This window comes from Archocentrus centrarchus, chromosome 21, assembly GCF_007364275.1.
Source record: "Archocentrus centrarchus isolate MPI-CPG fArcCen1 chromosome 21, fArcCen1, whole genome shotgun sequence".
NCBI classification, from domain to species: Eukaryota; Metazoa; Chordata; class Actinopteri; order Cichliformes; family Cichlidae; genus Archocentrus; species Archocentrus centrarchus.
In genome coordinates this window covers 4692085-4708572 of record NC_044366.1, presented here as the reverse complement: position 1 = coordinate 4708572, position 16488 = coordinate 4692085, and the positions used below count along the sequence as shown (strand labels likewise).

At 47.2% G+C, this 16488-nt stretch overlaps 2 protein-coding genes across 3 annotated transcripts; one reads left to right on the top strand and one right to left on the bottom strand.

Annotated features, from left to right (window-relative positions):
- Window positions 1-167: 167 nt before the first annotated feature.
- mcm3ap (minichromosome maintenance complex component 3 associated protein) lies at window positions 168-13996 on the bottom strand. Of its 2 annotated transcripts, XM_030758792.1 has the most exons (29): window positions 13928-13996; window positions 12287-13766; window positions 10856-11103; window positions 10637-10718; window positions 10359-10515; window positions 10075-10268; window positions 9854-9993; window positions 8172-8369; window positions 7811-8079; window positions 7555-7717; window positions 6647-6804; window positions 6258-6472; window positions 5889-6097; window positions 5450-5550; window positions 5235-5366; window positions 4980-5093; window positions 4291-4443; window positions 3943-4140; window positions 3783-3851; window positions 3566-3700; window positions 3319-3472; window positions 2943-3207; window positions 2727-2824; window positions 2200-2590; window positions 1827-2117; window positions 1538-1667; window positions 965-1150; window positions 689-839; window positions 447-608 (listed from the first exon to the last, which is right to left on the bottom strand). In XM_030758792.1, the coding sequence occupies exons 2-29, from the start codon at window positions 13668-13670 to the stop codon at window positions 447-449; spliced, it is 6147 nt and encodes a 2048-aa protein (XP_030614652.1). In that variant the 5' UTR covers window positions 13671-13766; window positions 13928-13996. The 2 variants fall into 2 exon arrangements, with proteins under 2 accessions (XP_030614654.1, XP_030614652.1); XM_030758794.1 differs by lacking the exon at window positions 13928-13996 and having other exon boundaries at window positions 168-608; window positions 12287-13670.
- Window positions 13976-16487, top strand: ybey (ybeY metalloendoribonuclease). The gene is made up of 4 exons (XM_030758798.1): window positions 13976-14566; window positions 15559-15690; window positions 15805-15873; window positions 16196-16487. Exons 1-4 carry the CDS (start codon window positions 14357-14359, stop codon window positions 16289-16291), a joined length of 507 nt encoding a protein of 168 aa, XP_030614658.1. The 5' UTR covers window positions 13976-14356; the 3' UTR covers window positions 16292-16487.
- Window position 16488: the final 1 nt, after the last annotated feature.

The window sequence follows — 16488 nt, the reverse complement described above, 5'->3', positions numbered from 1 at the left end:
ACATGGAGAGACATGAGCAGAGACTGGGCTCTCCAATCACAACCCACCTGGGAGGAGAAATGGGCGGGATTTGCTCTGAAGTCATCCAATCAGAGAGCTGCTACAACAAACTTATACATGCGCTCACAGCTGGATTATGATAAGAGGAGCAAACAGAGGCTTTAGGAGAAAAATAATTTTTATTCAATAATTTCATCATTTAGCAGTACAAAGGGAAAACAGGTTTTACAAATGAGTTTAATCCTCAGCATTTAACAGACTAATATGGTTTCTGTAAAACCTAGAGACTTAGACTTAGAGTAAAAATATCCATTTTGTTCCTCAACACAAAAAAATAAGACCTTGCAACCTGTGGCTCTGACCACAATACTGAAATGAAAAGGTCTAAGTCCATGTAAGTTCATGTAAGTCTGCTGCATGATTGGGATTGGTTGCTTCAAGTGTCATCAATCATCGACGATGCTCAGCATGCCGCTCAGCTTCAGCCTGCAGGCCAGCTCTTCCTCTTGGCTCGCCAAAATCTGACGCTCCAGCTCCTTCAGCCGCAACGCTATAGATTTGGGAGCCGTCTTAGGCCGGGCCACCTTCCCCGATGGCTCACTGGGCTCCTGGAAAGACAAAAGGTTACTTTCTCCATCTGTGGTAACTTAAACATCGGATCTATCCAAGTGACGGGAAGCAGTCGTACCTGTGTGAAAGCCGCCTCTCGAGTCTTGGCTGTGGGGGTCCGCGTTATGGTAGTGGGCATGGACAGCAGGGTGGAGGACGGGAGGAAGAGCGGGGTGGTCAAGTGCTCCAAGGGGTTGCCATCCACCCAGCGCTGAAGCTGCTCCATGTTCCTGCAGAGAGGCAGAGTGGTGTGTGTGTTAAAAATCACAATTTTGGCTTCTGATGATTCTGAGTTCTTTCTTGCTACAAAGCTCTGGCTTCTTCCCTGCATTATTAAGTTGTGATGTAGGCGTACCTCTTGCTTTCAGCCTTCTCCTCCTCTAAGCTCTGCAGGACTTTGTGGGCCAGCACTTCCTGTGCTGTGGGCGTGTGTGTGATGTCCAGCGGGGCTGGTGGGGCCCAGACGGGCTCAACCAGAGTGTGGAACAACCTCTGCCTGAGGGACGCTGTGGTGGGCGTGGGACAGGCAGCTGCACTCGCCCTGATGGAGATAACGAGAGAGGAACAAGGGATGATGATCGTGTGTTTAGATAAGATAAGTCCTGAGAGTGTTAGTACACCTGCACATTTCCCCTGATTCATAGAAATGTTGTTTGAGTAATGCCGACTTTGCATCTGATGATGTTTCAAACAATTTAAGAGTCGCAGACATGACAGGGTGGCTACGTCTGTCTTTATACCGTCTATGACGTCTGCCAACAAAAAGGCACACAGGTGATGTTTATGGACCAGAGTCAGTGAGTATGACTGTTTTGGGGGATTTTGCTTCATGCAGTGCAGACCTCTGCTGCAAGTGAAAGATTCGTACATTTAGATTTGAAGCTCATGTGTTCAGTTGCTGTCAGATTAAAAGAAGGAAGTTTCTTACCCCTCCTCCTCTTGCTGCTTCTCTCTGTGAGTTTGTTTGATGGCCTCCGTCCACGCCTCAGGCGGCTGGAAACCCTTCAGTGACTCTGTGAGAAAGTAAACCAGGATCTCCCCATCCTCCGTCACGGCATCTTCAACCAACAAATTATCAGATATACAGGTCAAAACCATCACAGTTGGAAAATGTGTTTGCTTTTTAAATGAGCTTTCTCAGAAAAGTTCACTAACTTTGTAAGTGCTCTATTTTGGTTTTCATTAGTTTTAATTAGTTACAGCAGCGTGGCTCTCACCCTGACAGACAGGTGGTTCGGGTATCTTCCAGTCCTTCAGCTTGTGGTCAATGCAGATCACCAGCACGTCATCCCAAGGAATCCGACTGAAGTCCACACACACATCATCCATGCCATTGTTACTTTTTCCAAAAGTTCTTTTAGATCCGCGGATTCGGCTGTGCTGACTATTTAACTTGACTCTTTCCAGAAGGTTTTCCAGTCGAGACATGAGGAGGGGCTGACTGCAACGTGAGACCGGGATCTGAGCGGCGTAGTGAAAGATGGAGGAGCAGAGCTCAGACCACGAGTCTAAAGAGAGAAATAAGATTAGAAAAACAGGATTACTGGCCTCTGAATATCTTTGTGGAAGATAAATTTCTCTGTCACTGACCTGCTGCAGACAGCTGCTCCCACTGTGGCAGCTGCAGGCTGAGGATGATTTCACGTAGCCAGGCCAGGTGCTGGGGGGAGTTCCAGGCCAGATACGGCACAAAGTCCCTCACGTCAGGCAGGCAGAACTCGCCTGGAGGCCACGAGAGCCTGCAGAGGTCCTGGGATGACACTTTATCAGCAACGTGAGCCAGGACTGCGTTGTAAAGTTGGACAACAGGAGCCGGTTCCTGGGATGGGAGATGTGCAGCAGCTCGCTCGAGGCGGTGGGCATAAACTCTGGGACTGAACTCATGACTCAAAGTGGACTCAATGAGCTGCACCAGGGTCTGACAGGAGAGAGGGAAAGGTGGGGGAGCACGGACAGCCAGCCAACGCATGGCCTGGTTTAGCTGGAGACAACAGGATGGAGAGAAGATGGAGAACGTCAGTTTAAAAAGAAAAACCGCAGCTTAAAAACAAAACGATCAAAGAAAACAACAAACAAACCTTAAAGTATATCTAAAGATTAAGCCTAAAGATGCGTACCTGTTTGGACCCCTGCAGGTCATTAGTGGTCTCTGGTATGAAGAAGAACGTGTACTCTGATATGAGGCCGTCCTTCACCAGTGTGTGCAGCATCAGAGCTAGAAGAGAACCAGCAGAGCAACAGGTTAAACAGTTTGTCATAACTCTACTTGTCTACACAGACGCAGCTCAAATCTGCACAAATCTGTTTATGCTGTCATTACAATCACTTCTTACTCTCGACAAGTTTCTGTGTATCAGCAGCGCCCCCCTCTGGCCCTGGCACCAGGATGACCAGCGGCAGCGGGCAGTGCCAGGTGCTGGCTTGCTGCAGCTGCTTGAGCTGAAGCAAGGCAGACAGCAGAGGGACGTCCTGCTCATCCTGCCCGGGCTCCACGACGGGCAGCGCGGGCAGCAGCATGATGAGGGCGCTCGTTCCCTGGAGCTCATAACACTCCTCCAGTTTGAACAGGCTGTCTTCATTTAGTGGTCCTCGAGACACCTGCGGGGGGGGTAGAAAGAGTTTTTGTGTTTGCTGATGAAAAACCACAGCCCTGCTGACTACCCGCCAACACTCCTAATTTCTATTTCTGCATGCCCCACATGATCCGACCTTGACGCTGATGTGGACTTTGTGAGTGCGTTGTCCGGCGTCCTGCAGCACGTTTGTGACACACAGTGTCTGCAGAGTGCCCTCTGGCTTCTCTTCCATCCCCTCTGACCCCTTATCACCACCAAGCTTCACCTCCAGCCAGTCTGACAAGATCCTGAAAACATTAGGGACAGGACACACTCAGTGAAATGTTCAGAGAGAGCTGGGCATCCTCAGGAGATAAAATATCTGTAAGGCATTGAAGCACCTGTCTGCCAGGCTGGCGACGCTCTCGTGGTTGCTGGGTAAGAGGAGAACGGCCTTCCAGAAGATTCGCTCAGGTGGGTTGGGGATGTTTTCCGTCACCAGTGCCGACAAGTCGAGAGGCGCCCACACCGTCTCACTGAGGGTGGCAGCAGAAACAGGTCAAACTGCTGCTGTGTGACGTGAGCCGCAGACTGAATATATACACATGCAGGACTTACTCAAGCAGCTGCTGAAAGTAGTAGTGAACTCTCATCTGGTGGATCGCTCCTCGTTTCATGTTGTACAACCTGCAGAAGACAGAAAACCTGTTACACTAAATCGCTCACAGTTCGATCTGTCCTCACATGGAGCAGCGACGCTGACGGCAGATGCACACACCTGGTGCTGGAGAGCGCTAACATGCCGGCATTTCCCAGGTTGACCAAACCACGAGCCAGATCTGCTATGGAGGGCCGAGCAGGGGCGCTGGGAGCCAGAGCCTTCAGTTTGAAGCGAGGGTCAACACAGCAGGGGGCTGCAGGAAACCCTCGCATCTGTCTCTTCAGCTGCCGGCGAACTGCCACCACGTCACGCCACCTGGTAGCGCAGAGGAGGAAGGACAGGAGGAAGAGATTAACGGTATTTAATATTTAAAACTGCTGTGTCTGTCTTAACAGCGGGAGAAGTTTGTGGGTTTCTTTGTGCTGTCTTGCTTTACATGACTGTCCTTATTATTCGTGTTTTTACCTTTTGATGTACTTGTGGATACGCTGCAGCTCCGCTTCAAGGAGGTCTTCAACCAACACAGCAATGTCCACATTCAAAGTCTCCTCAACTAGACTCATGCAGACCTGCTCTGTGCATTTAGCCACCCGCTCTGCTTTCTCATTCAATGCTTCCCTGAAAAACAAATTTCCAAAAAGTTAACGAACGCTGCTCGAAGAGCTCCAATCAAATTCCTCTGTTTTATTTAAAAGGGTTCTATTATGCTTTTCCTTATTTCCTGTCATATGCATAGTGTTAAATTTGTGGGTGTTCATATTAAACATGGTCTAACTTTCAAATAATGAGGGCATGGTGTGTTTAAGTGATCCAAACACTCCGACTGCTGTAAGCACGCTGCTTCAGGCTGTTTTCCTCCTCTCGGATGTGTTTGATATCATCATTCCAGGTGCAGAAGCCCCACCCACCTGCTGGTCAAACCTTCTATTTGTGAGAAGCAGCCAATCAGAAGAAAGTTGGCTTAAAAGAGGAGGAGCTAAAATCAGCTTGTATTTTAGGATGAACTGAATCACTGCACAAAGGCCCAGTACAAACAAATAAGGCTTATTTTAAACTGTGGATCCTGGAAAGCTACTTTGGTAACGCCCAAAATGAGCATAATAAATCCCATTAAACATCACATTCGATCTGATTTGATTTTTTTGAAGTCTTACTGGATCTCGGAGGTGGCGGTCTCCTTTACGGTCTCATCCAGCACTTCGTGGATGATCTCTGTGCAGAGGGAGAAGCTGAACTGAGCCAAGAAGGCCTCGTGCTCCTGACGCCTCCTGACACAGAAACCAGATACAGCGATCATTACGGCTGAAGAAAATCACACAGGATGTGCTCAGTGTTGCGTCAGGATATTTGATATTTCTCCTCTTCTTAACTGAGCCCAGGCCGGTGTTATAAACTGCCCACTGACCAACCTGGCTTCTTCAAGCTTGCGCTTTTCCTCAGCGACGCGCTCCTGTTCCAGCTTGATCTCGGCGGTGGACACCTCCTGTAGCATCTGTCTCAGTACCTCGTTCACCAGCGACTCCACCTGTGCGCCGCTCTCCCTGCAGAACCAAAAAACAACCAATTATCAGTCATCTTATCAAGACTGCTTTCTCCCACACACTGTAATCAAAAGTTTCCTTACTTGAGAGCTGCTGAAGCAAAGCTGGCACCAGCCTCAGCCACCTCCTTCACTGCTGCACCAACCACCTCTTCTATGACACCATCCAGCTCAGCCATAATGTCCTACAGTGAGCGACAGAAACATGAACACACTGCAAATAACACATATTAATGAGCTCTCATTAATCACACAAACTGCTGCCTAGTGATCACAAAAAAGGAGGAGGGATGAAAAAATGCATTCCTCACCTTAACTACAGGTACAGGAGGTGCTTTTAGGAAACGCTTAACATAAATACAAGTTTGTTTACCAGAAAACTTTGCAGAGTACCTCTGACAGACAGGTTGTAGTTGGTGGTAAAAGTATGTTTGTTTTAAATCTTTAAGTTTCATTAAAAAAAAAAAAAAGAACACAAACTGGAACAAATAATTTCTATAAAGAGCTGGGAGCGCTTCCTCACCTCGTCGCTATACACCAGCTGAGGTTTGGGTGGAGGCGATGGTGGTCTGGCAGGCTGAGAGATCGGCTGGAACAGCTGCTGCAGCTGTGCTGGGTGGGTGGAGGGCTCTCCCGTCTCGTCAACAGGAGCAATTGGAGCTCTGCCTGGAACGACCTGAGGCAGCAGCTCGACACCGGGTGGCGCCTTTGACTCCGTCCTGTCGGCAGCAGCTGAAACAACAAAACCCGTATCAAAGAATTAAATACCTCTCCTCCCAAATGTAATTAAATTATCATTTATAGTTCAATTTAATGAAGACAAACAGAAATAAGACAGGAACTTCTTGGGTCAGCCTGTGTGCAACAGCTGAAGAAAATAAACAATGTTAACCTTTAAACTGGGGCTCAATCAGACCTCCCTCTCCTCTGTATTTGTTCTGGGAGTCAAAGCTGCAGACGGGGGTGTGAAGCGGAGGGTTCGGGAGGGGCCCTCCGTTCACCACCTCTCCGATCAGGACCGTTCTTTTGGTGAGGGTCACTTCAGATTTCTTCTGGGACAGCGGCAGCTCCGGCTCCTGATAGGCTATCCGACTCAGCTCAACCATGCTGTGGACAAAATATTAAAGCACAAAGTAACGTAAAGCCAAAGACATCTCTCACACAGAAACGGGTTTAATTCAAAGGCCATTTAAGGCGGTCACGTCAGTTCATTACATCTGCCGGTCGACCTTAAAAAGACTGAAAGGAGCAGAGAAAGAAAACAGCAGCGTGGACACTCACCCGTCATTGACGTTGAGGCCGTATTGTTGGATGAAGTCGGCCGCTTCCGCAGCGCTGCGGAACATCAGCATCCGGACAACGTCGTCAAGAGGAAACAAAGTCGATCGGGGGCCCACGGTGTGAGCCATGTTCAGGGTCTTCAGCGCCTTAGCTCTGACCTGCACACAAAGATAAAATACTTCTTTGAATAACTGGTTCAAACAAGTTTAAGAGTTTTCAAGACCTGCATTATACCTGTGTTAAAGAGTTTTTACACACATAAAAACAGCCACAGCGGATTTCATTATGAAGCTACGCAGCCTTAAACACACTAAAACAACTCAGGCAAATGGTGTGCTTTACAAACAGTTTTACCTTCAGTTTTTCAGCTGATATCTGCCCACTTAGAATCAATAATCTTTAATTATCTTAACTCCAAACACAGGATGAGCTTAACAATAACTTAACCCAGGCAAACTGAGTGTAAGACAAGCTGCCGTCCTGTTACTCCAGTTCTTTGTCTCAGTCCTAAAACCTTTTCTTAATTAAAAAAAACAAAAAACAAAAAATGTACGTGACTAATTAGATTAGTTAATGGACAGGAAATTGATCTGCCACCATTTTTATAATAATTTATTATTTGTGAGTCATGTTGCCAAGTTAAAAATAAAAAAATATTTTTCTCGTTTCAGCTTCTTCAGTCAAAATATTCACTGGTTTCTGTATTTTATGTGCAAATTATCGATGAGTTTTAACTGTGCTGGAGAAGAAAGCAGTTATTAAAAGCCATCACTATGAGCTCAGAGAAGCTGAAAGACAAGCACCAGCCCACATTGTCACTATAAGTGCATCCCTGAACGCGGTTATTTAGTGCTTAAACAATCCAACTTTCAAAAACATTCAGATGAGCCCTCCGGACATTTTCCGACCTGATTGAAGTATCTGTGCAGGAGGCAGCTGGCGAGGTACGAGGCTCCTTTCACCAGCTTGAAGAAGCGAACAAAGTTGTTGCTGTTGACGGCAGCAAACGCCTGCACCGCAAACTTCACCTCAGGGGAGTTTCGCACCTCATCACGGAACTGCTGCACCTCACTGGGTGGAGATTAATGGTCAGGTATCAAAACACAGCTGAAGCACAGCCCTAAATTAAGAAATTAAGTAGTTCTGTATGTTTCTACGACTGACCGCAGGATGTCCCCGTCATTGAGCTTCAGCAGCACGCTGTACTGGCGGAACTCCGCCTCACGGAGGCAGAAGATCTGCCGTGTAGCCAGGTCCTGGTACATTTCTTTCAGGCTCTGCAGGCACTTGGTCATGTTCTCGTTGTTTATCTTGGGGTCGAACGACGACAACTGCTCCTCGCAGAGGTGGTGGGCGCAGTGCACGTGGAAGCGGGTGCACTTTTCAATCAGCGACACCGTCTGTGGGCAGCAGAGGTGCTGCTGGATGATGTCCTGTGAGCGAGACAGAGAAAAAGATCAGTCTCTCCAAAAGTGTGCCAAACACTCCACGCAGAATAACTGGAGCAGCTGATCTGAAGCGTTACCTTGCGGATGCCGCGGGTTCGGTTCCAAACAAAGTCGTACCAGTCCCGGTACTTGTCGTGACCCTGATCCATGATCTGAGTCACCAGATAGTCCATGGTCATGCTGAGCACAGGCAAAGGGCGCAACTCGTGGGGGAGGGGCTCCTCCTGGTCGGCCGATGAGCGGCTGTACTCCTTGATGGCGGCTGTGTGATCCACCTAGACGGAGATGGGAAGGACGCGAGGTTAATATTTTTAGATCTTGAGAGCTTATCTGACACACTGATTAAAATACTTCTGTAGTTTAATTGCATAAACATAGATGTAATAAGACATTTAGAGGCATCTCAGACTGCTCGTCGTCTCTTCTGTAACAGGTGGTTCATTTCATGTGGATGTTTTTAGAACACACTTCTCTACGTTAAAACTTTACACTTCCCCCCTGGGATGGGGGTGCCTCGGGGTTCCTGGGGGGGGCTGGGTGTTCTGGCGGGGGTGCTGGCCTGCCCCCCTGGGGGGTGCGGTGCGGGGCTGCGGTGGCTTCTTCGGCGGGGGGGGGGGCTCTGTGGAGGGTCGGGCGGTCCTTGGGTGCCGTGGACCCGGGAGCCCTGCCGCCGGCCAGTGCAGGGGGCTGGCCGCTGGGGGGGGGCTGGCTTCTCATCGCCTTGGGTTCCCTGGAGCCCTCGCTCCTCGACTGGGGGGGCTCCGTCTGAGACCACCCTCTCCCGTCTGCTGGGGTAGGTGTGCGGTTGTCTTTGGACTGAGTGGCCGGGGGTCTTCCTGGCTCTTGGTGGGCTGCTGGTGGCCTGGGTTTCCGGGGGCTTTCCGTACCTGCCTCTGGCTTCTGATGGGTGGAGCTGCAGCGTTTTGCCCTCATTGGTAAGTACGTTCCATGACACAGACACAAACATGACACAGACACAAACGCCCACTCAATCACAACTCAACAAAATTGTTGGTGTGCGTAACATGCTTTGTTAGTTTTGTTTTTCACACACAAATTTATTTTTGCAAGTATTGATAGTATTTTTTTATATGTTAAAGTGATGAACTATCTGATTAATAGACTTGTGCTCTTTCCCCTTTTTTTTTTTTGCTCCATTTCTCTCTCCCTTTTTCTTCTCTTTATTTTCCTCTTCTTCAGCCTGTCAGCTCTGGCTGTTACATAGTATGTGGAAAAATAACTCAGATAAATAAAATAAAGGGTTAAAACATCAACAAGAAGAGCCTATTGAGAACCTATAGAGCTCATCTTGAAATAGCAAATATGTTTGGCACAACAACGCATTCAGATCACAGTTCTGCTTGCAAGATCTACCAGACATGACAGGCTAAAAAAAAAAAAAAAAAAAAAAAAAAACTTTACACTTACTGTTCTGGAACACTCGAGATCACACGAGGCTCTGTGTGTCCCTCCTGTCTTCGAGCTTTCAGCTTTATTTATCATTGAGATGCAGCCTACACTGACTCATTCATTCATTATGCCTGAATAACAAACATATTTTCAATGTGATCAACTGGAAGCAGATGCACCAAAATAACCAGAAAACGCAACCAGATGATTTACAAAACAAAGCTGCTTTTAAAGGAGTACCTGTGAAATCTAAAAGTGCTCGAGAGAAGCTTCCAAATGCTATAAACAGTTTTGGCTGAAAAAAAAATGTATTTATTTGAGTATTTTCCATCTGGATTAAAGACTTTACCATCTCCGTGTTTGGGATGACTTCGAACACGCTGAGCTGATTCCGAGTTTCCCTCATGTACCTCTCTTTCTCTGGACACATGTCAGGACACGTCCCCACAAACACCTTGGACAGGTGGAGGTCTGTCCGCTTTGGTCGGCCTGTGAAGACATTAGCACTAAATGTCACCCACCTTTCTTTTTTTTTAGCTCTGTTATGGTTGATGTGACAGGTGGCTTTACCTTGACGCAGGATCTTGTCCCTCTGCTCGAGGAGGCGGTATTTGTCCTCTGTGGTCTCAGCCACCTGCCCGATGAGGTGGAGGAGGGAGGACGGGACTGGGCGCTCTGAGCTCTGGGTCTCAGTGCTGCTCTCTTTCTGAGGTTCAGTGTCAAACTGCAGAACTTTGACAGGGGACGGCTTCTTCACCGGAGAGCTGATACATGTAAGAGAACCACACTGCTGCAGGAACTAATCATACTACACAACAGGTTTGTAGGTAAAGTTTAATCAGGTGCTGAGTTACCTGCGGCTGAAGGCCACCGTGCTGCTGAGTGCAGGAGGTCTGGGGGTGGGTCTTCGGAGCGGCGAAGAAGTACCTGCTTTGGACTCTGTGTCCTCCTGACTTTCTCCTTCTGACATCTCTGTTCCAGTTGCAGGTCTGCTCGCTTTCTCCGCTGGACCTGATCCACAAACCAAACAACAACTCAGAACCAATAAAATCACTTAGATTGACACCTCCAGAACCGTCACTGTTTATTCTGCCAAAATAAATGAGCCCTTAAAGAAATGAGTTGCATTTACTCGGCTTCTTTCTCTGCCACAGGAGGAGCAGCTCTTTTCCGTGCAGGATTTTTCCTTTTTTCTTTGCCTTTGCAGCTGATGCCTGAAAGATACGACAGGAGGAGACAGAAAATCTATGTTACAGACAGCCGACAGTTAAAGAGTCAAAGATTGAGAGAACAGTTAAACTGAATGCCAGTTTTGGGGACACCATGGTGAGGTTACGGGGAGGTGACTCACATGGTCAATGAAGCATACTGTGGTGAGGTTCTTGGCGGGCCGGCAGTAGATCTTGTGGACTTTCCCAAACCGAGCGAAGTGTTTCTCAATCGTGTCCTTTTTGTTGAGCGCTGGAGGGACGTTCTTGCACACGAGGGTGGTGCAGTCGGTGGGAGACATGCCGCTCAGGCTCTCCGAGCTCTCGGTGCGTACACCACGTTTCACTGGGGTCATAATTTCAGCGGTTGGATCCGAACCTTTTGGTGATTCTACAGAAGGTTAAAGGATAAGTGTGGTCTAATAATGCAAGCCCTGCTGGGTTAAAACCGCAAACGTTTTCACACATGAACTCCAGTCAATGGGCCTCATTCACTAATATATGCTTACAAATGTTCTTGCCTTACACACAAAATAAGTGCACGTGCAAAATTATGAAACGTGCACGCTATTTGGAGAAAGCGGTAAAGCTGTACACAAGAGAGAAGCTGCACTGCGAAAGCAAAAGAGCAAGAGAACATTTTTCTGCCACTGATCTACATCCGGGTCTCAGGGAGAGCAACACTCCACCCAACCTCCACTACCCACAACACAGACTGAGCAGCAAAGCTTCAACTTCATACTCAGCTCTCTCTTTAATATAGATGGGTACATAAAGACTCACATTAAATTACTTATTTAATTATTTGTTGGTTCACTTTTTGGAAAGCTATAAATAATAAATATAACAAAATTATTCGTATTATTAAGTTTAATTTTGGTAAGTTTCAGTTTAAAGTTGTTTTTTTTACATTTTCTAACACAACCTGGCCCTCATCATTTTGTTCAGAATAACAAAAATTCATGCAGAAAATCTTGATGAATCCTGGCTTTGTGCCAGCATGCACGTTTGTGAATGAGGACTAATGTTGAGAGAGTGAAATTCGAACACAGCTGTTCTTATTTCTCCAGTTGGTTTGAGTGAGTTTCACTGCCTCCCATTCTACTTTAGGAACTGCAAGTAAGCCTGCAGTGTGGGAGCGAAGTGCTCTGCTGGGACGGTTCTATTAGGTCTGATCAGATATTATCTATGACAGGGGTCCTCATCATAGATTCTATGATACGTGGCCTGATTATTCAAGACTTTGTTTTTGAGGGGAAGCATTTTAAATTCAATATGATCTCTGTTTCAAATTGCAGTGTTTTAAATCAACCGAAGGGTTTTCAGGGAGCTCTTGGAACAGCTTGATAATGAGGAATTGTCTAGCTAACAAATGTCTGGCAAAGCTGAAGTGTACATTTAAAAACAAATATGAACCCATTCCTATGAGTTATTTTGAGATCTGGAGTGAGTGCAGAGCAACAAGTAAACTGATCCTCAGTTGTTTGGAGGTAATTTGTATAATGCAGCATTTTTCTCTTGATGCTTCACACTTTTATTACTAATGCAGGGTATGTATGATTTTTATGTCTCACCTGACTCTTCAGGTTTTTCCTGCACACCTCTGGTCAGTGTCTGCGCAGCAGGTGGTGTGACAGAGAGGTCATGACCTTGAGTTTGGACCGCCTCCCTGTCTGGCTCCTTTGCAGCCTCCTGCCTCACTGATTTAGCTCCATCCTTGCGAAGACTGCTCAATGCTCGACTGAATAAGCCTCCTGGAGGACAGCGTGACCTCATCAGCAGCCTCTTTGGGGGATGTCTCGGTGAATCTGCTTCAGGTGGAACATCCTCCTCAGCAGCAGCAGGCTTCTCCGGGGCGGTGCCGGAGACCGCTGGGTCGTCCTTTCGCTTGGTTCCTTTGCCAAGCCGTGCAAATACACTGACCTCCCCTTGGCCTGCATGGGCTTTATCATCTGTGCTGGCCTCATCTTTAGCTTTGGTGTCACCAAAAGCTATGGGATGACCAAAAACTGGTCCTCCAAAAACTGGTGCTGCCTGAGGCTGGAGAGTTTGGGGCTTAAAGCTGAAAGATGAAGGGGTGGTGGGTTCTGTGGTTGCAGCCTTAGCGCTGGAGCTGGAGAGGGTGGCTGGCTGGGCGAAGGTGAACTGAAGAGTAGTGGCTGGACCACTGCTGCTGCCAGTTGTTAGTGGATTGCTTTGAGAAGAAATAGAGGGGGCTGTAGCTGGCTCAGAGAAGCTGAAACCTAAAGGCCCAGATTTAGATAACAGAGAGAAACTGGAGGAGGTGGTGGTGGCGCTGGAGCTTGTCTGTGACCCACCAAAAGCTGAGCTGGACAGTGAAGTGGTTTGGGGGTTGGCCGGCTCGGGGCTAGCACTGAAGATGGGTTTGAAAAGTGCTTCATTGGCCGGCTTGAAACTGAATTCAGATGATACGAAGCCTCTGTTCTGACCTACACCAAATAAATTGGTGCTGGGGGCACTGGTAGATGATGATGAAGATGATGGTGTTGGCTGTCCGAACGCAGATGGCCCAAACCCAAGAGTCTGAGGCTGACTCCCTGCAGGTCTCATCAGGCTGGCAAACCCAGAGGGCTGTTGGGCGAATCCCGAAGACTGTCCAAAAGGTGCCTGCCCAAACACTGAACCCTGACTGGCTCCACCATCCTGTGCAAAAGCCGGTGTCGGGCCACCCCCAAAACCCGAGCTGCTCATTCCTGATGACTGCGGTCCAAACGTCGGAGCCTGCGGCTGTCCAAAGGGTGGGGCTTGTACAAAGATGTTGCCCCCATGAGGGGACGGCTGTCCAAACGCGGACTGCGCGAAGAAGTTCACACTCTGCGGGGGCTGGGTGCTGGAGCTCTGCGGCCCAAATGACGGGAACAGGCCGGGCTTTGCGCTGCTGCTCGGGGCCTGGAAAGCTCCTCCTTGCGGACTACCAAACGGATTTGGTGGATTCATGGCGGAAATATCGCTTTAGTTTGTGAGGAAAACGTTTCAAACAGCAGGAAGCTGTGAGGCAGCTCCAGCCTGCGGAGATTTTCCGGTTAGAAGTTGCTAAAAGGGAGACAAAAACAGACTGAGAGCGCCGCTGCGAGCACAGCCTGAACCCATCATTACTTAGTAAAGCTTAGTTTAAAGTTTAGTTGCTCTTACAGTTGGTCAGTTAGCAGAATTAAAGGATTACCCGGAGAAAAGCTTTAAAAAAAACATCCTACCTTTTACTGTTTGTGTTACTGTTTTTCTTTTTTTGACTCACATTTTCTAAATCCGGTTCCGGTCCGACAAAATTATCAGTCCGCCCTGCTCGTAATGCTTACAGCCCGTTCCGCGATGGTCAACGAGGAGCTTCTGAGCAGATAAGCGACATTTTAAATGACTGAATATGATTAATGAACATAAGTTATATTATCAGATCTCTATAAACCAGAAAAAACCTACACTATCGGTTTCGGGGGCACTACATTTGAATTCGTGTCACCTTGAAGGCTGCACTTTGCTCTCGTGGCTAACGCAAAGCTCACCAACCGACCAAAAAAAAAAGTGTATACCGCCAGGTAGGAGATAGGTTAAGTTAGTAGGTAACCTTCACCTATGTACCGCTATCGTTCCGTAGCGGTATTCTGTTTTCCCGTCGGCTGTTTAACATGGGAGTAGTTCTGAGGAACCTCCAGAAGGTGGTGCCTCTTCGCCGCGCCAGGCTGCGCAGGGACGTGGACACGCTGAGGCACATCCTGGGCATCCAGAAGTTCGACCTGGGCATCATCTGCGTGGACAACCGCAGGATGCAGCAGATTAATCACATTTACAGGAAGAAGAACAGCCCAACGGATGTCCTCTCATTCCCATTCTATGAGGTAAATGTGGCAGCGAAGCTTTAAATGAAAAGACTCTTGCTTGGGTGTTTGGGGTCAGCAGAGGTTTGAGGTGTTTAAAATGTAAATGGTAAATGGACTAGTTCTTATATAGCGCTTTTCTACTCAGTATGAGCACTCAAAGCGCTTATACAACCTGTTTTGCATTCACCCATGCACTCCCATTCATACAAGCACTTCCATTTTTACAAAGCTAAGTGCTTTTTAATTAACTAACATTCACACACATTCATACTCCGACAGAACGGTCAGAGAGCAACTTGGGGTTAAGTATCTTGCCCAAGGATACATTGGCATGTAGCCTGGAGTAGCCAGGATTCGAACCGCTGACCTTCCGATTAGTAGGTGACCTGCTCTACCTACTGAGCTAGTATATGTTGTTTTTTTTGTTTTTTGAGGTTTTCCTCAGCCTTTGGTCTGTCATTCTGCTTTGTGTGCAATGAACATTTGTAATGTTACAAAGGCCAGATGGAGCTTCAGGAAGACACTGCTGAAGAGCCTGAAACACCTCATCTTCATCTTAACTCTATTTCATAAAGAGGCTTCTTCCATGCTAACATTTTCAATCTGAATGTGTTCTTAATGACTTACCTGGTTATAATTGGGGTTAAATTGGCCTACTGTGCCACCTTGTGACAGATATTGATATGATATGAAAGTACAGCCCAGCCCTGGTTCATTTTCAGTTGATCTCTCTTCAGCACAATACATTTTGGATATTAAGATCAGTTGCTTACTCACATTCTGTTGATAGTTTCAGTGATTTTTTTTGAACATTTTAAACAATCTTTAAATACAGGAATTCATAATATGTACATTTAACTTAATTTAACTGTAACACATTAAAATAATAGGTGATTAGTGGCCTTATAGATGGTGAAGGAAATCTAAAAATGGCAAACATGAACAAAATCTGCAGGTTTGGGGTCATTTATCCAGTCATACCTCTTTGTGTTTTGTGGGGTTTTTTTAAGGACCTGAGGCCCGGGAAGCTGCCCTGCCCCCTTCACAGAGATGAGCTGAACCTTGGGGACATCTTCCTCGGAGTGGAATTTGTGATGAAGCAGTGTCAGGAGGAGTCCCTGGATCTGCACAGAGCTCTGACTGTGCGTAGCTGAAACAGTAACTCAGGTTTAACTGTGGGTACCACCATCCGTCTGTCCAGTGTAATCCATCAGTGTCATTTTGTGTGATTAAGTGTCCCACTGTTCTTGTCACAGGTGGTCACAGCACATGGGATCTGCCACCTTTTGGGCTACAGACACGAGACGGAGGAAGAATGGACTGAGGTTTGTATGGCAGTTACACTGTGAAATAATCCTGCAGCTTATTTTCTCACTTTACCTCTGCTGGCATGCAGCCAGGGGGATTTATGCATCCAAATTTATTCCTCCACTATATGCTCAACCCACAAGATCTCAACACATTAGATCAGCTGACATGGAAGACAGCCTCATCATCAAAACACGAGACATAAAAAAAAAGAAAAACTCCTGTTTGCCATCTGAGCTGAGGCTTGTTTTCTACCAGATTTATGAACTTCCACCTGTGTGATGTCTGGATTAAAGGATGAAAACATTAGAAGTAGTTAAAGGTTTAATGTGCTTGCAGATGCAGCAGAGGGAAAACTACATCCTGAGTGAGTACAGCAGACTCACAGGCCAACACCTGGAGCCCCTGATGAAGAGGTGCAGTCAGGACAGGTGACCCCCGACTGCTACCTGCAGGCCTTTGAGGTTAAATATTGCACTATGTGATGCTGGAAACTGCTTTACACTGTTGTGGTTCACATATTTAATTGAAGACACCCGCTGCTGTATTCTGAAGCCTGTACTGTAATGACTTGTGACTAAGTAATCAGCAGTTTGACCTCCTCAAACGTTCCACACACCAAATAAAGACAT

What these genes read in the sequence shown, in the direction of transcription:
- ybey (XM_030758798.1), top strand. Translation starts at nt 14,357, where the DNA reads ATGGGAGTAGTTCTGAGGAACCTCCAGAAGGTGGTGCCTCTTCGCCGC. An exon ending in TCTCATTCCCATTCTATGAG is followed by an intron (nt 14,567 to 15,558) that starts GTAAATGTGGCA and finishes GGTTTTTTTAAG; the next exon opens with GACCTGAGGCCCGGGAAGCT. An exon ending in ATCTGCACAGAGCTCTGACT is followed by an intron (nt 15,691 to 15,804) that starts GTGCGTAGCTGA and finishes TTCTTGTCACAG; the next exon opens with GTGGTCACAGCACATGGGAT.
- mcm3ap (XM_030758792.1), bottom strand. Translation starts at nt 13,670, where the DNA reads ATGAATCCACCAAATCCGTTTGGTAGTCCGCAAGGAGGAGCTTTCCAG. An exon ending in TCATCCCAAACACGGAGATG is followed by an intron (nt 8,370 to 9,853) that starts GTAAAGTCTTTA and finishes ATCTCCGTCTAG; the next exon opens with GTGGATCACACAGCCGCCAT. An exon ending in GAGAAGGCTGAAAGCAAGAG is followed by an intron (nt 840 to 964) that starts GTACGCCTACAT and finishes GCCTCTCTGCAG; the next exon opens with GAACATGGAGCAGCTTCAGC.